Source organism: Furipterus horrens, unplaced genomic scaffold (assembly GCF_987537825.1).
Source record: "Furipterus horrens unplaced genomic scaffold, mFurHor1.1.pri manual_scaffold_11, whole genome shotgun sequence".
Taxonomy (NCBI): domain Eukaryota; kingdom Metazoa; phylum Chordata; class Mammalia; order Chiroptera; family Furipteridae; genus Furipterus; species Furipterus horrens.
Window position 1 is genome coordinate 10700667 of NW_028327181.1, and position 22182 is coordinate 10722848.

At 49.1% G+C, this 22182-nt stretch overlaps 1 protein-coding gene across 1 annotated transcript; it reads right to left on the reverse strand.

The window, feature by feature from the left end:
• Positions 1-1126: 1126 nt before the first annotated feature.
• On the reverse strand, positions 1127-13538 carry TCHP (trichoplein keratin filament binding). The gene is made up of 12 exons (XM_090291276.1): positions 13345-13538; positions 12418-12628; positions 11588-11644; positions 9854-9922; positions 9081-9254; positions 8128-8240; positions 7893-7959; positions 6796-6968; positions 5919-6000; positions 4257-4442; positions 3550-3693; positions 1127-2658 (listed from the first exon to the last, which is right to left on the reverse strand). Exons 1-12 carry the CDS (start codon positions 13536-13538, stop codon positions 2626-2628), a joined length of 1503 nt encoding a protein of 500 aa, XP_090147402.1. The 3' UTR covers positions 1127-2625.
• Between the last annotated feature and the right edge of the window lie 8644 nt (positions 13539-22182).

The window sequence follows — 22182 nt, forward strand, 5'->3', positions numbered from 1 at the left end:
AGTGGAGATGTCAGAGTGGTGGAGGATGGGAGCTGGCCAAGAGGTACAGAGCCTGGAGCCCTGATGTGGAGATGGTGCCGGGAGCCAGAGGCCGGGCTCACATCACCTAGGAAGGGCCTGTGTGGTGAGGCGAGGCCTGGGCCTAAAGGCTGGCACTCCTTGGGTTGTAACCGGCAAAGGCCAGTCACTCTGCCACAGTGCCCAAAGAACCCCATTTGTATCATCGACCCAGGTGGAGTGAGAAACGTGTACGTTAACGGTAAACCAGAACGCTCAGGGTCTCAGGAGCTCCAAGTCAGCAGCGTGCAGGTCAGTGCCGCCCGACTTATGTCCTCTCCACCCTACGTGTGTCTGTGTAGGAGCAGAGGCTGTGTGATGCTTTGTTTTATAGAACGACCTAAAAACCCGGATCATGAAAAAGTATTCATTATATACACACAAGAAATACGGGTGTACTGAATATATTTATTGTACAGATGGCCCCTACAGTCCCACGCGTTACAGCCGGCACTGCCTGCCAAGGACATCTGCTCGTCCGTGTACTGGTTGGATTCCTGTGACTGTTCTTGTTCAGCTCTGCAACTTCCCCAGGCCTAGCACTGCATCCTCCCTGGGGAGAATATATGCTGAATGAGCAGCAAGAGTAAACTCGTACACACAGGACAAAATAAGATCATTTTATATTAGGACTGGCTCCCGTACCATCTTTTCTAAAGGAACTAAACTTTGTAGAAGAATCTGCAGAATAACCTATTGGTAATTAATTTTACAGTAAGTAGAAAAAGGTGCTTAAAAACAATAAACCGATAGGCATTTATATAGCCATAACATAAATCAAAATTTATGAGATAAGAGGAGAGTGGGCCATACCAGAAATAGTAAGACAGTGAAAGCTCTAAATTTAGCAATATTTTAGAGAGAACATTTAAATATATTCGGGTAGAAAAGCAGCGTGACACAGTTTCTAATGCTAATAGGGAAGATTACCATCAGGCTTCAAAAACAAGAAATTTGAATAAATTATAAATTTTCAGGAAAAATCTGAGTGGCTCTCCACCAGGCATTCTGTCCCCATCAGTTCTGCACCAGAGCTCAGACAGTACAACGGCGCGTTCCCTGAGGAGACGAGGCTCCGCTGCAAGGGAGACGGGAGATGACACCACTTTTACAAGAAAAACGAACGTGACCTAGAAAAAGTGACCAGTCATAGAGAACATCTGAGCCTGTAGATGTGGATTAAGTAAGTAAAAATCTATCATTCGGCACAACCCCCTTGGCAGCAATAATAGGAGCAACCATAACAAATCCTGGAAGCGATGCGGTCGAACCAGAACTTTATTTCACAATTAATGAACCTCTGAAACAGGAATTAAAAGGAGCATGCATAATGGAAGTGCTCAAGGGATCATATCCAAAGAAATTCAAGACAAGGAAATGAAAAGCAGATTAAGGAGGTAGTTTGTGGCTTCGTTTGTTTTTATACCGTAATGGAAGTGCAAGGCATCGCAGCCCTTAGACTCAGGGTTTTAAAATAAACTCTGGTTTTTAATAACCTGGTAATTTGCTGCAATTTACTGAGATATGGAATCTTAAACATAATACAATAAAAACTGAAAGTTTAGAGAAAGAATATGAAAGCAATATAAGTCTTAAAAATATTACTACTGCTGCAAGGACCTTGTAGCTATTTGCAGAGATTAATCTGGAACCACGTCACACTGACATAACAGCGGGAAGAGGAATTTTTGGCTGATCTGTGGTTCAGTCTGATCTAGTTTCTTCAGGTTCAATGCCCTTTCCTCTGGGCTCATAAATTCCAGAAGGCTATTTATTCATAGCTGAGACCTTTCTAAGATACTAGAGGTCCAAAGTGTCATATCAAAAGGTTAGCCATCCAAATGACCTTTTGAGGTCCCCTTTTGAGGCTCAGTAACAGACGTTGGGATCATTACCCCACAAACACCCTCAAACACACAATGCTCTATGGAAATTCTACCAAAATGCTTCCTAAAGGAGGAAAGACGCCTCTCACCACCTTTCCGGAAAGTATCCATGGACCACATCAGACTGTCTCAGGGTTCATAGTTCTTTTCTTCAGAAAACATGATGTGATGCTTTTGGGACCACTAAAGTAATAAACCGTGAAATAAACTTACACCAAGACCTACATGTTTGTCTTCCATAGAATTGTTAAATTTAAATGGCAATTTTAAAAATTAAAAAACTTCCCTTATATCTCTAGCTGGAGGGTTCATTGGAGGTTGGCAATTAAGGGAGCGACAACAGGAGATCATGAATCCTATCACGGAACACAACTTGTAACTCCTAGCACGGACTTAGAATCTTACGTTATTTACAAATATATTACAAGACTGTCACAGCCCCATTCTTGAATGAGAAAGGCAGGAAAAAGCATCCTTCTGGGTGTTGTACATCCACAACTCCTTAAAGTCTGGCCAGACCCTTGATCCATATAATCATTGACCTGAACAGGCCCGCTGAACTATTTCACAGTGACCCAAACAGAACAGAACATGTATGTACAGCATGTATGTACAGCTGTCTGGCGGCTGCATGTCAGAGGACTCAGCATCCTTGTTCTCTGTGCTGACAATACCAAGGAAGTCAGTTCCAAGCAATTCTGGGATGTCCGTAAGGCTGAGAAAAGAAAGAAAACATGAGAGTGATCAGATCAGTAGTCTCTGGAGCACGGGGAATTATTCCATTTTAAGAGCTAAAAGCACAGTATAAATGGCTATTTTCACTGACAGCTGGAAAAGCTTTGACCCTAAGCCACAAATGAGGTACTTGATGACTTTTTTAAATAGTAGCCCTGAGTAACAGTTTCATATGTGCTCTGTGACCCTAATCCTGAGACACCCCTCCCTCGTCGGTGGTCGAGTAAGTTTAAAATGCTGTCCCCTACACCTCAAGAGCCCAGCCAGTTAGGACATTAACGTCCTGCAGCAGGTGCAATGCCTGCTCTGATGGTTTCACCGGCTTCCCAGAATCACGTGACCACAAAGGGTCTGGTCTCTTTGTCTTGCTGCCCCTTAGAGCACCTGGGTGGCCCCATAAAGGAGAGGCAGAGGCCACACACTGCGGGGCCCTCAGGCAGCTCCCCGGCACTTTAGCCATCAGTTCCCTTAGAGCAGAGGGTCACTTAAGTTCTGAGAGGCAGGGAAAGGAGAGGAGGGGAGAGGATCAGACCTGGGAGGGGCTTTGATGCCTAGAACATTGCCCTCACCTGTCACCAGCTATGGCCAACGAACGCTCTTCTTAGATTGCTGTTTGTCCCCAAACAGGGTCAACAGGCATGCAGCTTAGCAGTCAGGACCTCAGCCCTTGGGTTGCAGTGACAGGAGCCAAAGAAAAATCACCTCAAGGGCTATATGAGGCCCCACCAAAGGCTGAAATAGACCCTATGTCAAGGCTCCCTACCAGCAGAGAAAAGGAAAAATACAGGAGAAGAGCAAGGAAGAATCCAAGCTGCCTGGGCACAGCCTGGGTGGCTTGGCAGTGGTGACCTGTCACCTGCAGGCTCCCTACCTTGGGCCGGTACCCCTGCTTGGCCATCCTCTCTGCCTCCTGCTGCACCAGGGCATTGTTGAGCTGTTCTGCCTGCCTCGCCGCCGCCTCTTCCTCCTCCTCCTGCTGGTCCGCCTCCCATGCCTGCAGTTCGCGCTCTGCAACCTGGGCACAAAGAGTAAGTCAGCCTGAGACAGGCCCACGGCAGAGCCCGGCCTCGGATCAGGAGGGGAAACCCGTGGGTCTGCCCTGGCTGGGGAGTCAGAGGAAAGTACCAGTGATGGGAAGTGCCAATAAGTGGGAAGGGCATTTATGGTACTGGACAGGTTATGTGTGTCATAATAGGTACTTAGTAAAAAGCTCTGGATGTGGCCACATGTTTGGAAAATTATTTTGTGTTACCTATTAGGTACTGAATTGAATAAATAGAGAAGTGTGGCCTAGTGAACAAAATGCTTTCAAATGCATACAGGAAAGAGAGATGGTGGCAGTCATGACAGCCTTGCTCCCACATAAGGGGAGGCCTGGGGCAGATCAGGGTTTCAGCTGGGAATAAAAAGGGATGCACTGAGCTCTCAAATGTGGCTTCTCAGACAAGGTGACTAACTGGTGCCAAGCAGTGGACATGAGTCAAGGCCCACGGATCCTGTACCACAAAAGCGCAGGACCCACGGCAGGGCCTGCTGCTGCAGTGCTTGCCCCCTTGCTGCCCGTGGACTTGGCCCCACCTGGGCTTCCAGCTCCTGTTTCCTGGCTGATTTCAGTTCTTCACTCTCCTCTTTCTCGCGACGAGCTGACTCTCTTGCCTCCTCAAGGTTCTGAATAAGTTGTTCCCTGAGCCTTAGGGATTCCTCTTGCGCCTGTCGGTTTCGTTCAATCTTTTCTTGTATTTGCTGTTGCCTCCCTGTCAGGACCTGGCCTCGGCAGGAAGGAAGAGGGGAGCTTCTAGTCTGACTCTGACAGACACCTGTTCTACAAGCCGTGGACAGGCTGCGGCTGCACCTGTACCGAGACCCAGCCTAATCCTCAGCCTGAGGCCTGAATATGCCAGACGTAGGCAAGACCACAGGATGTGTCCAGTGTCTTCACACATCCCACCTGCCCCCATCACGCACACAGGTTGTGTGTTCTGGAGACACAGCTGAGCACCAAGGAGCTCAAAGGAGGTGGATGGCACTCCCTCCACAGGGGCACAGAAACACAGCAACCAAGTGAACCTCACTCCCTGTCAGAGGATTGTAGAAGAAAAAAGCCACAAGCCACACAGATGACCAGAGGTGGAGTCTGGGTCATCCCTCTAGCCTTTTGGATTTAAATTTACTGCTCAAAGCAGGAGAAGCCTGCTGTGTGAGATCTGGCATAGAGCAGGATTACGGCCTACCACCACCCAGACCCTGGTCAGGAGTCAGGAGCCAGGAATGGACAGGTCTCTGGAGGGGACACATCAAGTGGTGACAACTAGGAGGAACATTTTAAATGGGGAAAAGCAGAAGATGCTGGAGAATACCTGGTGTCCACAAAAGCGAGAAGACACCAATTGGGACCCGATTTCCCACGGATTCCAAAATGTGGTGTACTGACATGTACAGAATGTGATCTCCATTTTAAACCACTTCAAGGTACCTTTCAATACATGGACAATGAAGACCTTTATTTCCGAAAGACTTCCTTTTAGTTGGTGTATGTCTTATACACATTATGTTTTTAAATTATTTATTTTTAGAGAGAAAGGGAAGGAGAGAGGGAGAGAAACATCAGTGTGTGGTTGTCTCTCATGTGCCCCCCCAACTGGGGACCCAGCCCACAACCCAGGCATGTGCCCTGAGTGGGAATTGAACCAATGACCCTTTGTTTACGTTATTTAAATGCAGCAAATAATACACTTACATTCTTCAGTCCACTTTTGGTTATGCACCCAAGGAAAAAATCCTATGTAGAAAAGCTTCATGCACCAAGATGTTTACTGAAGTATTTCTTGTCATGGCTCAAAATGACCAAAACAAACAAACAAACCCAAAAACACCACAAAAGGGGAGTGGAAAAACAAACTGTGTTACGCCCATGTGATGCTATATTACACAGCCATCAATATTCCAAAGAAGATATGAGAGCATGACAGAATGCTTGAAACCCAACAGCACAGTATAAGAAGATAAACATCGGGAAAAATGTTCTGTACAGAAACCGAAATCTAGAAGGAAACAGTGACAGTGGCTATGTAGATGACAGGTCTGGGTGACTTTCTATACTGATTTTTTTTTCTAGTAAGCCTCTATTACACTTTTATGATGATATTAAAAGTCCATTTAAAATAACACGAAGGACTGTATGCCCAGCATGTGGTCACTAATTCCCCATCACCGGCCCACATCCGTCACAGCAGGAATTACCTCGGTCATCAGCCTGTCCCGGGCGCTCCTCTCTCGGGCCCACTCTGCCTCTCTCTTTTCCCACATTTCCTTGGCTTCCTCCCTAGGGAAACACAAAACAATGACAGCAGGCTCCTTACCACCACCGACAGCAGAGGGGACTAACGGGCCAACACGGCTCCAAAGCATCCTGCAGCACACAGCTGCGGGCCAACCTTCCAATAAACTGATCCACACAAACTTTAAACAAGAATAAGGACAAGTTCACAGAAAGTGTTCCTATAGCAAGTTCTTTAAGGGACCTAACTCCGGCTCTTCATAAAAAACGCTTGTGATGACCATTTAAACGCTGAAGTGAATGAGACCGCCAGGACTCTGCAGAGGATGCGGGTCACTACAAGGGCCTGAGCTCTGTGGCCACACTCCTGGGGCCGCTGCCAGCCTGCCCTGTGACCTGGTACAAATGAGTGACTTCCTCGAGTCTCCATGACCCAACCACCCCCCACCTGGTCGGAGTATCTGGCACACAATAAGTGCTCAAAAGATGTTACCTGGTGTTTATTTCAATCTATGAGGTTAATTTTTAGGATCCAGACCAATTTATATGTAGATCTAAGAAGCATGCAACATCTCCATAATTTAAAACAATTTCCTTTCAAAGTTCTAAGATTTTAGATGAACAAATCCTTACTCTAAACCTTAATAATTTCCATCTTAAATAACCTAAAAGAAACACCCCCACAAGCCAGGTCCTAACAAAGATGCGCTTCTCATGAATGATGGAGAGATGACCAAGGACAGGTGTTTCAAAAACTGACCAGCTTCACAGACCTGCAGGGGTCCCAGGTACCGGGGCAGAGACCAGGCGCGCCCAGCCCGGACAGCGGCCGCCTCTCACCTCAACAGCATCTGCAGCTCTGCCTCCCGCTCCTTCTCCAGCTGCAGCTGCTCCTCGAGGACCTGCTTCATCCACGCCACATCGGCCAGGGCCTGCTCCCGCCGGGCCACGCGCACACGCTGGTTCTCCTCCTCCTCCTCCAGGAGCGTCTGCAGGATGCGCTTGTCAGCCTCCTAGAGGAAGGAGGGGGAAGCACAGTGGGCACCTTACCTGCCCTCTGGCAGCCGCCGCCTCCGCTCCTGCCGGCCCCAACCCTTCTCTGGACCCCGTACGCTGCCAGAGTTCTCCAAGTAGAGGCTAGAAGATGTTGGGATGTTAAAATGGCCCTGCAGAGGCCCAGGAGCTGTTCTCTGCCTAAATGGCGAGCCCTCTGCCACCACACGCGTGTCCCTGCCCTCACTGGTAGCAGAGCTTTCAGAACGCAATGTGACAGCAATTCCACTTCTAAGAACAGACTACAGAGACGCAGATGCAGAGACACACACAGAATGCTCACTGCAGCCCTTCTGTAAGGGGGAAACCCAGAACAGCCCGAACGCCAGAAACAGCCTGCACGCCTGTCGGTAGGGAGTCAGCTGCTCTGCACATCTCTGCAGTGGGACGCTGGCGAAGAGTGAGGGAACCCCAGAGGCCTTGAGATGGGAAAGCCGTCCTCGCGGAGAGGCCGCGTGGCGCTGCCACCCGAGGGCGCCTGGTTTTCGCAAGCAGGGACGGGAGGAAACGGGTCTGCCTGCTCACGCCCCTCCAGGAGGGGGCCCATCTAAGTGCTTAACAGACACTGAGCGGCCAGTAGAACAGAACAGGTTCAGTCTAAGTGGGCTGACCACACAGTGTGAGGTTTGTTAGGTAAATATGCTGAGGAGTGCAGCTTCAAGGACATTTTTTTTAAAAAACCACCACTTCCCTAGGTGTGTGTAAACGTATCTAGAAGGATATGTGCCAAAACTGACACATCTGGGGAGGGGCGGAGATTGCAGGGGCTGGTCCCGGGGAATCTCACTTTGTGTTTACTTCTCACCAGGACACATTCATTCATTCCAGGGAAACTTGTTTTTCAAGAAGGTGAAAGGAACGCCAGGCTCTGTCTTTAGACTTACCAGTTCCTCCTGGATCTGCTGTGTACGTCTATTGAGTTGCACATTATACTGATGTCTCAAAAAGCGTCTAAAAATGAGCAAATTATAGATTGCCTTCAGTGTCTTATAAAGACTTCAGCAGAGGTTAGACAGCTACTTATTGCAGGTTGTCCCCCTTCTGGTTTCAGGGCACCAATGCAAGTGTGAGAAAGGGAGCGGCCCTGAGCGTGTGGGATGGGGGCCGCCCTCCACACACCCCAGCTCTGCCTTCTGCCGGAGGGCTGCCCTCTGCTTCCGCTCTTCCTCCAGCCTCTCCAGCTCCCACCGCTGCTTCAACAGATTCTCCTGTTCCTTCTTCAGTTTGGTGGCCTGTGGTTACAACGACAGTAACCCCTGTTGAGATCATGAGAACCAGAGCTTCCTTCGTTTCTCATCTTCACTGTCAGCAGACCTGGCCACCTGCTGGTCACAACCCCGCCCACTGCTGGGGCTCTGAGCCCCTGGCCCAGCCTCACTCACTCATTCATCCCAACTCAGATGAGCCACTCTGCCGACAAGGACGCACCCCATGCCCTGTGCTTCCACAGGACCCTGTATTGTCCGTGCCTTACTGTGACTTACCATCTGCCTCCTCCACCTGACCTGCTTTTGCCATGAGGGCCAGGCCTGTGGGCCTTGCTCACAGCTGTACCTCTAGCACGCAGCCCAGCGCTTAGCACCTAGAGTGAGTGTGGCCACTGAGATCTAGTTCTCGAGCCATCCAGGTCTGGGGAAGGAGGTGCTTCCCTCACTGAATTGGAAGATCCTGCTCCCTCCGGGAAACTGCGCAGTATTCTCAACATAGCCTCCTGGACCCAAGACCCTCACAGTTTGTGCCACGAGACCCAAAAGCTGCTGACCAGAGAGAGCTGTGCTAGACATCAGACTAAGTCCAGTCTCCCCAGCGCATGGGAAACTCCAAGTGCTAAGAAGGCCCTCAGACAGCAGGTCTCAAAACACATCTGAGAGAACAGGTATTATCTCCATATTGCGAACATTCTAGAGCCTGGGCACACAACACAACCCAGGGGTGTGGAGAAACCACAGATGGCAGCACCTGTCAGAAGGGAGAACCCAGCACTGCTGTATTTCTTAGAACCACCTCCCCCGTGTGATCTCTCTAGAACCACAGGCAGCCGAGAGGAGATGACGTGGCGTGGGCGCCCTCACCTCCATCTCCTTCATTTTCAGCTCCTCCATCTGCTGGAGCAGCGCCTCGGCCTGGAGCTTGCCCTCCTTCTGCCTCCGCTCCTCTTCCGCTTCCATCCGTGCCAGCGCTTCCCTTCGGGCCACCGCATACTTGTTTTCACACCGTTTGTCCTCTTCCTTCTCCGTGGCTTCTTGCTGCGTGGGGCCACAGGCACCCAGGAGATCAGTATCTGTAACACGCAGCCAGCGAAGACCAGCTCCTGCGGCACTGAGCTGGCCGCAGGCCCGGGTCCTCATCCCGACGCGTCCGCCCCAGAGCAGGCCGCCTCCTGGCTGCGTGACCCTGCGCTCCGCGCTCACTGTGGGAACCGTGGGACTGACCCCTGCTTCCCTGAGAGACAAAGCTGGGGGAGCACGCAGCACAGCGCCTGGCCCCGAGGAAGCGCTCAACAAGATACCTTCTGAAGTGAACTCGGGGGCAAGGCAATAGGTTCACGGAGGCATGTAAGCCAAGGGTGGACGTTTATGGTACACATTTTATCAAAAGGGATCGCCAGCAACAAAAACACCCAGTAAGATGCACGTTCCCCCTACTGCCAGCCAGCCCCGTCACCTGGCTGTGACCACACGGTTCTGATACATGTAAGGATCACAAACGTTCAGTTTTATCACGTGTTAGAGCCTATTCCTAGATTGGAGCCATGAACATTGAAAACAAGAAACAAATTCACAGACATGGAGACAGTCTCCCACGGTAGCACGTGGGACTATGGCCAGAGTGATAGATACCGCACCTGCTTTTTTTCTTCTTTCTGCGTTTCCCAGGAGTCTATCACGTGCTTCTTGTGAAGGTCCGATTCAATCTGAGGAGGAGAAGGGGCAGAAGATTCATTTCTGCACTGGTTCATCTAATAGACGTTCACCGGGAGCACAGCGCCACGCACTGAAACGTGATGGTGACTTCCTGTGTGAGGGCCCAGAGTGGCCCCGGTGTCTGGTAAGGGGGCACATGATGACCCCAGCGCAAGTCAGTTAGAAACCCAGAGGTCCAAGGTGCTAAACCAGTCTCAAGAGTTGGAACAAACTTAACAGAAACTTTCCCCCCAGTTCCCTGGAGTTCAGCAGGAACAGATCAGCAGACGCTGAGATGGAAATACATCCCGAAGGCCACCCCGGCTGGTCTACAGCATGCCAGGCCTCAGGGTGGCGGGAGCCGGTGAGGGACAGACTCGGCCCCTGCCCAGCTCCCGCACTGCCTCTGCAAAGCAACAGCTGGGACAACACGTAGCATGCTCTAGCAGAAGCAGCGAGGGGGTGGGGGGTATGGAGAATCTTTTGGATCAGAAAAAATGAATTACAGTACTCTGTCCAAAAGCTTTTATTTGGGAAGTTGTTTGTAGAAAATTAAATTTTCTTTCTCAGCTTACAAATACGGACATTTGCGACCAACTTAACTGAATAAGCTTTTCTGAGTAAATGCCTTTGGAGGACCTGCTAAGCTGACAAACGGCCAGGGAAGGTGTCTTGCCGTCGTGCTAACTGCACACACTCCAAAGCACCGAGATGCTCCATTACTTGGTGACTGGCAATTTCTACATGTAAGTATGAATACAGAAATGAACACCACCCAACATACACACAAACTGTTAGCTGAAATCGGTGATGGGATTCTCTCCCTCCAGCCCAATCTCCACTGAACAGATACCCCCTCTCTCCTCCTCCAGATCCTAGGTTTGTCCTCCTTTCTCCTACCACTCCCAGTTTAGGCCTTGACCATTACTCACCCAGGCTGCTGGAGCAGGCCCCCAACTGGGACCACCTCTTCCCACCCACCGCAACACTCGGCTCCCCAAAATGCAGCTGGGATCCCATCATACCCCTGCTTAAAGTCATCCAGGCGCCCTCCATGCTTCCAGGGAAAGCGCATGAGGCTCCCTGAAGTCTGGCCTCATCTGCCTCACCAGCCTCAGCTCTTGGGACTCCCCTGCATCCGACCTCCCAGCCCCCCAGCCTCTTGTAGCTCCCTGGGCTCACTCTGCCCCTATGACTTGGGCCTCATCCTTGCATAGTTGCCTTAGTCCAGAATGCCCTGTCCCCGTCTCTACACCATCAAGTCAACGCTCATGTCCTCCTAACCTCCTCCACCCTCGCAACCTCTCTGGGACGTCTGCCTGCTCTCCAACTGAGCTGGGGCACTGTGCTGATGCCCATCTTCCCAGTTCTGCACAGCACGCTGCGTCCTGCACTGTGACAAGCTGCCCACTGTTCCCCCCAGCCAACTGCGAGCTCCCTAGGAGTGGGGGACTGCCTCTATAATCTGCACGCCCCCACAGGTGGACATTACAGCAGATGTTCAATGCACAGTGGTTAAACAACGGAATGAACCAGATCTGCGTGGTGCTCTTCTCAGGTGGCAGGAGTGTTCCCTCCCGTCTCAGCCCAGCACAAGGTGCCGGTTTAAAACAAGTCACGAAACACGGTTTCATCTACTTAGGCAAATCGACAGAAGGATCTCCTTGGTTTTTCACCTCTCGAAGTTTGGGGTCATTCTTTTTCCAGTGTTCATACAAGAGCTGTTCAGCAATCTGTCAAGAAAACACAAAGAGGGAAGCCTAATGTCGCTTTTCAAAACCTTTCCTATTTTAGATAACCCACAGGGGAAGTCAGCTCAGACTAAGAGCTCCTCCCTGGCACGTGGTCACTACACCTGCCCTTCAAACCTCCTCGCCTTGCGCCCATGGCTTTGGGAGCCATGCACCTGAGCAGAACCAGATGGCACTGACAAATGACTCTTAACAGTGGTGACGAGATGGTGCCAAAACTGATGTTACATATGGGTCCTAGATGTTACGGATCTGCTTCAAAATACACAGCAGGCTTGAAAACACAGACTGGGGCTCACCATTCCTCACAACTACTTTGGAAGATAAAATACACCAGTCCCAGGACTTGTGGGACCACAGAATGGGACACAGAAGAAGAACTCGGATGTAATGATTTAAACGGCCAGGGAGAACAAAGGTAACCCATGCAAAACACAAATGAAGAACAACTTAGGCTCTGGCCAAGTAGATCAGTTGGTTACAGCGTCATCCTGAGATACACTGAGATTGTGGTTCAATCCCGGGTCAGGGCACGTACAAGAGTCAACCAATGATTCTTAAATAAGTGGAACAACAAATCAGTGATTGTCTCCACTTTCATCTCTTTTGAAAAAGCAATAAATTAAAAAAAAAAAAAAAAAAAAAAGTAAGCACTTTTCCTGGCTGGCTCTGGAATTAGGTGCCATCTCACCAGACCAGGGTGCCCAGGGGGAACCCATGTGCTTGGGACGCTCCTAAGGGAGATGAGAATTTACCAGTTTCCTTTGCTCTTCCCGGGCTGACTTGAGATTCCCGTGCCGCTCCCGAATTCTTTTCTCCCGCAAGTTCATGCTCAGTCTCAGCTCCTCCAGTTCTCTGGCCAGCAGGTCCTGCTCCTCCAACAGAAGCTTCTGGAGTCTCTCCCGTCTGGCCTCCAGTTGCTTCCTCTTCTCCTCCTTCATCTTCTCACGCTGGTAGGCGTGCATGCTGGGTGAGAAGGAGACCAGTGTAAGTCAGCCGTGTTTCCTCCAGCCAAAGAGAACAGAGCAGGTCCCAGAACACTATGCATAACAGAATCTTATTTTTACAATAAGAAACTTATAATATGCTTATATGTGCATATGAGAATGGTACTAGCGAATATTATTTGAGCAATAACCACGCACCAGGTAAGACCATGGATGGTTCATCACATAAATCCTACAAAGTATGTTCTATTCCAGCCCGATTTCACTGATGAGGAAACTGGGGCTCATTCAAGCAGCAAGCAACACAATCAGGATTTCTATCTAGGTCTGTCTGACTCCAAAGCCTCTGCTTTTAACTCCCATATTCTTACATGTAGTTTTATAAAAATTGTGTGTGTGTGTATATGTGTACACACAAACACAAATGGGAAAAAGTATGGGGGGGGTTGTACAATCAGGCCGGCGATATGGGATTTCCAGGAAACTTCCAGATTCTACATACATTTCTTACCATTTTATTTTTTTTTCATTGCAAATGCATTACTTTGCTGATGAACTTTATTTCTATTTCCAGTTGGAAAAAAAAAAACATCACCAGACAGGCAATCCAGGCTGTCCAGGCACCCCTCGAGAAAACATGCTATCAAGCCATATTTTCCCAGATCCTTAAGGCTACATCCCCTGACCAGCAAGTGGCCACCCAGCTCCATCCAATCGTGGTCACTGCACAGTTACCTCCGCTGGTAGGAGCTCTTGGAGCTCCATTCTGCCTGTTTGGAGCTGCAGATGTTAGACATCCGGAAGTAGCGGCTGTTCTCGTCCCACTGGCGCCGAAGTCGGGCCTCCTGCTCTTGGTGTCGCTGTCGCGCTACCTGCTGATCCAGGAGCCTCCGGCTGCACCAGTAGGAGGGCAGCGTGGGGAGTGCCATCTAAGAACAGCAGTGGTAGGACAGTGAGCTTGCTGCCACCCCAGGAACCCTCTCAAGCTCGGCCTCATCCATTTAGTGAGTGATCCTCATCCTTCAGCAGCACATCGGAATTGCGCGATGGAGCCTAGGCCCCGCTCCAGACCAGTTACATCCAAAAAGTCTCAGTGCAGGCCCCAGGCATCAGCATTTTAAAAATGATTGGACGTCGGGGCTGCAAATGGTAGACTTAGATACACATAAACGGCACCCAGCTGTGGTACAGACACCATCAAGGGCTCAGTGGACAGAGACAGAGAACCAGTCCTAGCGATGCTGGACCAGGAACACCGGGGACTTCCATGCCCTGCATAAAGTAACGGATGGTTTAAGGAACATGTCTATGTGCCAAGCTCTTGATATATATAACCTTTCTCATTACTGTCACCCCATTATTTGGCAGGGAAGGAAACTTCAGTTCACAGAGGTAAAGTGATTTGCCCAAGATCACAAAGCAAGGAAGAGGAAATAAAAGAGCTGGGACCCCAGTTCCTGTGGGTCTGAGACTAGGGCCCAGGCTCTAGAAGCTGCCTGCTGTGACCAACACCCCTGGCTTTGTCAGCCCCCAGGGAGGCTGTCACACCTGGAAGTGTTCTGGGTTAACCTGGAGGACAGATCCCTCATGGTTCTGTTGGAGGCACTGCGATCAGAGCGGGGGTCGCAGAGCAGTCTGGGGACCCAAATGGAGACTCGAAAGCAGAGAGCAGTCTCACTCGGATACCTTTCCCCTGACGCAAAAGCCGCCCCCATGTGCAGGTCTAAAAGTGCTTGGCTCTGACAGAACGTAAGGAACATCGGTTGAATAAGCAAAAGGCCTGGGTCCACGCCAAGTCTCAAATTCAGAGTCCTTCAGACCCGGGGGGCGGATAATCTGCGCCTATGAGCCAAGTGTAGCCTGCAGCCGCCTGTTTGTAATTTCCGTTTTGAGACTTGGCGAGTTTGACATGCTTTCTTCCTTGCCCTCGTACGCTGCCGGTGGATAAATCTTCGCGCCAGGAGTCAACAAACTTAGGCTTCCGGTTCTGGATCAGCCACCAACAAGCTGGGCAGCCCCCGTAACCAGTCGCACCCCTCCCTCGCCCTCAAATACACATGTGACAAAAGGGTCACAGAAGAAAGTGTGGACCCCTGAGCGCGGTGGGAGCAGAGCGAGCACGGGATGCCAGGCTCACTGGCGCCTTGCGCTCGCGTCCCGGACGCCCGCCGTCGTCCCCGCCAGCGCGAGGCCACTGCGGCGGCCTCTGCGGGCCCCGACCCCAACGCCCGCGCCCGCCAAGCCCAAGCTCCGACTCACGTCTCTCTGAGCCCCGGAGTTCCCGAAGAGTCCTCTGGCCCGAGCTCCCGCATGCCCCAACCGAACCCGCTAATCCCAAAGCCGGCCGTTTCCTAGCTTGTTGCCCGGGCGATAGACCGGCGACGGGGCGCCGCAAGGGCCAAGCGGCCCCAGCGCGAAAGGGCCCGCGCAGAGGCAGGAGGCTGTATTGTTTTCCTCTGGCGCCGCCTCGTGGTGGGCGGGAGATCAATCGCAAACGTCGCTTAGCGTGGAAGAAGGAAGGAAATTCAGGATGGAGGTTACCTGTGGGGATAAAAGTGAAGATGGGGGAAATCAACGGGATACAACAGGAGAGGGGAATATAAGCCAGTGGTTCTCATACCTGACTGCACGTGAAAATCACCTGGGGAGGGTCTAAAAATCCAGATGCCCAGACCAAACTCCGGGCAAATCCCATCAGTTCCTCTGAGTGGTTGCGTAAGCTCCCCGGGTGCGTTCACTGCAGCCAGCTGGGAGAACCACTGGTGTAAGCAAGTACAAGTTACTGGTAACTTTCGACTGTCTTAGATTGGTTCAAGGAGTGTATTTTATGACTCATGTGTGCTATATGTATTATTCTATGTATCAAGTGTTTCATTTAAAATATAATAAAAATTATCCACAAATCTGCTCTCTTTTCTTTCATTTTTCGCTTCTCTTCATTTTTTTCCTTCCCTTTATTCCTCCATTTCTTCATCCATTTCTGTTTTTCCTGGAGGCCGTCTAGTATCCTGTTGTACATCGTGGCCTGTATTCCAACCTCCACCACACTAGCTGTGGGGTCTTGCTCAAGTCACTTCATCTCTCAGCGTCCTCATCTGTGAAATAAGAATGTTAAAATAATTGAAAGGAAGCCATTAGATAGGGGTGGCTCTAATGCCTCAGTAGCCTGTGCAAGCACACTAAACCCTAAACCGGAATCAATGCTCTAGAATCGAGAAAATTAAACTTAAGAACAACCAATCACAAACAGCTAACTTGTCTTGCCCAAATAAGGCAACTGCTTAATCTGTAGCCAAATAGTTTCCTTGCTTCGCTACTGCATCTTCTCTGTAAAAGCCCCTTCCCTATCTTTGGTTTGCCACTGCCCAGTTTAAATTGATGTATGCTCCAATAAACTCTTGAAAAAAAAACTTAATGTGCCTCAGTTTACTTTATAACAAGAATACCAACAAAGCTACTTTCTAGGGTTGCCCTTATGAGAGGACATGAAGATTTAAATGGAGAGCACCCAGGAGCAGAGCACCTGGTACATCTCAGGTAAGTGTGCTTTTTTTCACACCTCCCTTTACATGACACGTGTTTACTCAGGGTCTGCCCTGCTCTGTGCATGAGGCTCCCCAGGGTTACCGTGCCCACCCTTTTCGCCAGGCTCACTGCCAGTTTTTCATATTGTGTACGCAGTGGTCAGGGGAGGCAGCACCAGCCACTGTGGTCAGCCCAGCCAGTGCTGCTGACTTAACAAAAGAGCCCAATATGTAAATGATTCTTGGTGGGACTCCCTGAGTGTGGTAGGAGCTTCAGAAATATGTGAAGTGGATCACAGGGGACCTGGCTTCAGGTCCTGATTTTGTGCCTCTTGCATGAGTCCCTTCTGCTGTATGGGCCTCAGTTTCCTAATCTGTATAATGGCCTTAAAGGACCAAACATGCTCACTAGTGGTAGTTAAGGACCTTGGGCTTGACCCACCTGGTCCTGGTATCCTGAAGCGAAAGACTGTGGCCTCTGGGCCTCTTCTGCTTGGTGGCCCCTCACTGTTCAACTTCTAACTTTATGATTACACACCTGCCAAGCATCTTTATAAGTATCTTTTCCTTTGTTCCTTCCAGGGACCCTGGGAGGTATTTTATTGTCCCAATTTTAGAGTTGCTGAAACTGAACCTCAGAGAGGTGGCATCACCTGCCCAAGGAACCGTTAAATTGTAGGTGGTAGAGCCGGAATTTGAACCCAGCTCTCATTCCAGGGCCTGGGCCCCCTCAGCAGCACCACAGGGCAGGGATCATTGCCTTCCCTGCTGTCCTCCCAGCACCTGGCATAGAGTAGGTGCTCATTAAATTCTTGTTGGGCATGAGTGAGTAGGCTCCCCAGCTTGTTCCTCCTCCTTCCAAGGGGCCTTGGCCTGGGGTCGTCCTGATCGGAGTGTGAATGCAGCACCCTCTTCCCTGCCTTGGGCTCCCCTGTAGCTGACCTCCTTCGGGCTCCTCTGTGGGGTCCGCACGCGGTGGCCCCGCCTCCTGCGGCCTCATGGGCCCTGCACCTGCGTCAGTCACGCTGCGCACCAAAGGAGACGAAGTTTCTGTTGAATTCCTGAGTAATGAAATCAAGGAGGAAAAGAAGATACAGATGCGAAGTCTCTCCCCAGAATGTCTGGAGGTTGGGAGCTAAGGGTGAATGGGACAGAAGCCAAACTAGTGCAGAATGTTGCTGGAGAAAAGATTACTGTCACTTTCAACGTTAACATTAGCATCCCACTAACATCTGATGGAGAGGAGGAGGCTGACGACACTTTTGCGGGTGAGTTGGTGGAGCTCAGCACAGCCCCAGAGTACCGGGAGCACATTAATTTTTTGGAAGACCTCAAAGGTTTTGTCAAGAGCCAGTAGAGCAGGAAAAAAAAAAAAAAAAAAAAAAAAGAGCCAGTAGAGCAGACAAAACACTGAACACCTTAATTTTATGGCAGACTTTGGCCAGTGAAGAAAACCTACTCTGAAGCCAGATGTACTTTGAAATGGTTTTCATTCTACTATCATGGAAAACAACTCAAATTTAAACTATTTCTCTTGCCCTCTTACTATTCACTTGTTTCTTCTTTACAAATATAGTATTTCTAGATTTTTGTATAATAATAAGGATAGATAGTAAAAATTGGTTTATTCTAAAAAAGAAAAAGACAAAAGAAACTAACATTGTTTGAGTATCTACCACGTGCCAGGTGCTTTTAGGTGTATTCTCTCATTTAAACCTCCCTCCAACCTGTGAGATTCCTGCCCCCATTTTGCAAATGAGGAAACTGAGATTCTGAGAGGTCAAGCAACTCTCCGGAGGTCACACAACAAGGTCTATGAGAGCCAGGATTTGCAATCAAACTCCAGAGCTTGTGAATATCTCCTCAGCCTGCTTTTCCAGGAGCTTGTGGCTTGCAGGTGTAGCTCTTAAAAGAGGCCGCCAGATGTGGACCTAATGAGCCATTTAAAGAGTTCAGCAACATTAAATATTTAGTGACAAGTTGATGACTATGGCCCACGGAGGGCTGAGAGGAGAAACCCTGGCAGGAAACTGTCCGGGTGGGTGCTGCAGACACTGGGCCCTGGGCCAGTTATGAGGGCTTGGACTTGTGTGTTTTGGTGTCCTACCATGGGAAGAGAAACAGGAACGGGGACATGACGCAGAAGCCGCTCCCCATTAGCTGAAATGCAATGCTCTCACTTAATTAGCAGGTGGCATTGCCAAGGCACACTTACCTCTGCTGGGTTCTCAAGCATTTCAACATTAGCCACTCCAGTTTCTCACCTGGGCTGGGCTCCCATCCTCTCTGAAAACAAAGGATGCAGAAGTAGACAAGCGAGCTCAAAGACCCTGGGGCTATAGTGCTGCCTCTCAGACCCAGTTTTGTGTTTCAATAATAGTGACAACAGGAACAATAGTTAATTTAGGTATTCCATGAGAAAGATAGGTGAAAGGGCATTCACCAAAATATAGTGGGTATCACTAGGGGACACAGGATATGGGGTGACTTTAATTTTAATTTCCCTCTTGGTTTTTAATTTTGCAATGGTCACTGTTACTTGTGTACCTTTTTAAAAAGAACAGTGCCTTGCCCTGGTTGCTGTGGCTCAGTGGATTGAGCGCTGGCCTGTGAACCAAAGGGTGGCCACTTTGATTCCCAGTCAGGGCGCATGCCTGGGTTGTGGGCTAGGTCCCCAGTTGGGGGCACACAAGAGGCAACCACACATTCATGTTCACTCTCTCTCCTCTCTTCCTTCCCCTCTCTCTAAAAATAAATAAATAAAATCTTTTAAAAAATGAAATAAAATAAAAAGAACAATGCCTTGCTAGTTAATCATAACAACCTGCATTTCCATGATGCTTTATACTTTATGAGGTGCTTTAAAGCATGGGTGGCTCTCGGCCCCGGATGCAGGTCTGAATCATCTAGAGAGAATTTTGAAATCCTGTTGCTTGATCCCTGAGGCAGAAGGGCTGATTTAAATGGTCAGGGATGGGGCCTGGGCATCTGTATTTTTAAATAAACTTTTAATTACAGAATAGCTTTTAGATTTGCAGGGGGAAAAATTACAAAGGTAGTACAGAGAGTGCCCTTATACTTTGCACCCAGTTTTCCGTGTTATTAATCCTGCGTACATTACGCACTTCTGTAGGGCTGAAGTCCCACTCGGGTAAAGTTCAAGGTCTCAGGAGGACTGCATTCTTTTCTGGAGGCCCTCAGGGAGGATAGATTTCTTTGCCTTTTGGGCTTCTAGAGTCTGCCACATTCCTTGGCTCCTGGCCCCTTCCTCCGTCTTCAAAGCCAGCTGCCTAGCACCCTGTTCTGACCATTTTCCTGAGACCATGGCTGGGAAAGCTTCTCCACTTTTAAGGATTCTATATCCTCCTGAGTAATCCAGAACAACCTCCCCATCTCAAGCTTTTTAACCTTAATCACGTTTGCAAAATCCATTTTGCCATGTAAGGTAACCTAGTCACAGACTCTGGGCTTAGACATGGACATCTTTTGAGGTTGTTAGTCTACCTACCACAGGAGGAAATTCGAGAGACATGCCCTTCATCATGATTAACTTTTGGTTATTGTCATTCAATTTTTATTTGTTTGTTTGTTTGTTTTTCTCACCTGAAGGCTATAGCATCCTTCCAGGCAGTCCTGGCCTTTGGCACTCACCTCATCCCTCCCAATTTGGAGATCACTGTGCTGAAAGTAACCTGTACAGGTAAGCCTGCCCTCTTCAGGTGTGTGGCCAGGACCTCCCACTATGCCTCCATTGGTGCCTCTTCTGTAAACCAGGTGAGCTCATCAGGCCTTATTCCAACAGGCCTGCTCCTATCTGCAGAGGAAGTTGGAATATGGAATTCTGTTCCAGAACCTTCCATTCAGAGCACTCAGGTAGTTCAACCTACTTCCACCTGCTCAAATATGTTTATCTGTTGGAATGCCACCGACATTTCTGGGGATTCATATTGTTTTTCAAAGCCAGCCTGATATGAAGGAAGGGGCCCCATCTGGCTCTGATTTTATATCTCTGAGCTTCTGTTTTCCCATCTGTAAAATGGGGGTCACAGCACCAGTCTGTTGTTAACAGTTGCTCTAACCCAATGCCAGGCACATTATCAGGGCTTCATCAATGATAACTGTGGGTGTTATAATTGCCCTGATACTGACAATTTTCTGCATAGCACCTGCCTCAGTGAGTGCTGAATGAAGTTCCCTCTGTCCTAAAGGAAGGAGCTGGAAAACAGTGACATTTGCTCATGGCCAGTGGGTAAGTTCATAGCCATTCCCCCGCAGCTTCCCTGCTTCACACCCTGACCAGAGTGGGGTATTGACCCTTCATGTGGCTCAGGGTTAAGTCCAGGTTTGTTTAACTAAGAGAACTGTAGTGGATCCTCACCCTTGACTGGGCTGCGGGGGGCTTGGGGCCCAGCTCGGCCCAATGACACCTGAGCTGTGGGGTGCTATGGAGACAGTTTTGAGGGTGTTGTCATACCTGCGGGAGACCCATGGTTCTGCAGCCGTCATCTCACCAGGAGGAAGCCACCATCACAGGACAAGAGAAAAATTTGGTCCTTGATGGTGATGACAAATATGAAATTAACCCACCACGTTAGACCCCACCCCATAGCTTGGACTTCCTTTTTTTTTTGCCTTTTAAGATTAAAAAACAAAATTAATGGTAAAAAACACATTATTTGAGGTCTACCGTCTTCACAAAATTTTAAGTGTCCAGTACAGAATTGTGAATGGATAAAGAAAGCATGGTACATACATACAGTGGGATTATTTTTTAGAAGATAAAATTAGGGGGCTTATTGCTTAAGTCATTTTCAATCACCAGGAAGCATTCTCATTGATAAATTTGTCTAGAGCAGCATTGCTTAAAGTACGACTCTTTTTTATTAATGTATGACTTCTGCGGAGGAGGGGAGGTCAGATATCTATAACATAAAACCCAGTATTTTAACCATTTTTAAGTGCAATTCCGTGGCACTAAGCACATTCAGTGGCCCTGGTGGGTAGTTCAGTTAGAGTGTCATCTGGATGCGCCAAGGTTGCAGGTTCAATCCCTGGTCAGAGTGATACAAGAAGCAACCAATGATGCATAAATGAGTGGAACAACAAGTCAGTGTTTCTCTCTCTCTCTCTCTCTCTCTCTAAAAATCAATGAATAAAAAATAAAATAATAAAATACATCATGGAGGCTGTGAACTCCTTGAGGGGGCGCCATCTTTGAGCCACAAGAGCCCAGCAAAGGCTGGTCCGAGAGAGAAGCTCAAGAAGTGATTGTGGAATTGAAGGGAATAAAGAAAGCCATCTCTTGACTTTTATATCCCCCAATTTCATAACAGGGGTAGTTTGCTGTGACATCGCCAGTGACCTGGTTGGGTTTCCTTAGAGCGTTTTTCCGCTGGGGCTGCCCATGTGGGTACAAGGCTGAGGTGGTGTTTCCCCCTTGTGTCTACTCTGTGCTGTTTAAATGCCCAAAATACTATTTTCATCCAGGAACTGAAAAAAAAAAAAACGTTCAAATATTTAGCTGTAACGTACTGCTCTGTTTTCCTGGGATGGCAGCAAGTGGGGCTGCTGGCAGGTGCCACCTTTTTGTTAATTAGGGAGGAGAAGCAGACGGGCGGGCCGGCGAAACAGCGAGGCGGGTTGGCATGGCAGCTCTTCACACCCAGAGGAGTTGGCTCAACAAAGCCCACTTGGCACATTTAATCCTGCTGAAAACCTGGCAGTTAAAGAGATGACATCATCAGAATCAATTATCCCCACAATTGCCAGCACTGGCTAGAAATAACTCAAGGAATCAATGCACAATAACCACACCATTCATTGAGGGCTGCTTGCCTGCTGGCGGCCTCATTTACATGAAGCCACTGAAACCTCACAGCAGCCCTGAGAGATGTTACCATTGTTACCTTCCTCTGGGAGGCTAAACAAGGGGAGGTGTGGTGGGCTGAGTAATGGCCCCCAAAGAGGTCAGGTCCTAATTCTTGGAATCTCTCAATGTGACCTTATTGGGAAAGGTGGTCTTTGCAAGTGTGATTAAGTGAAGGACCCT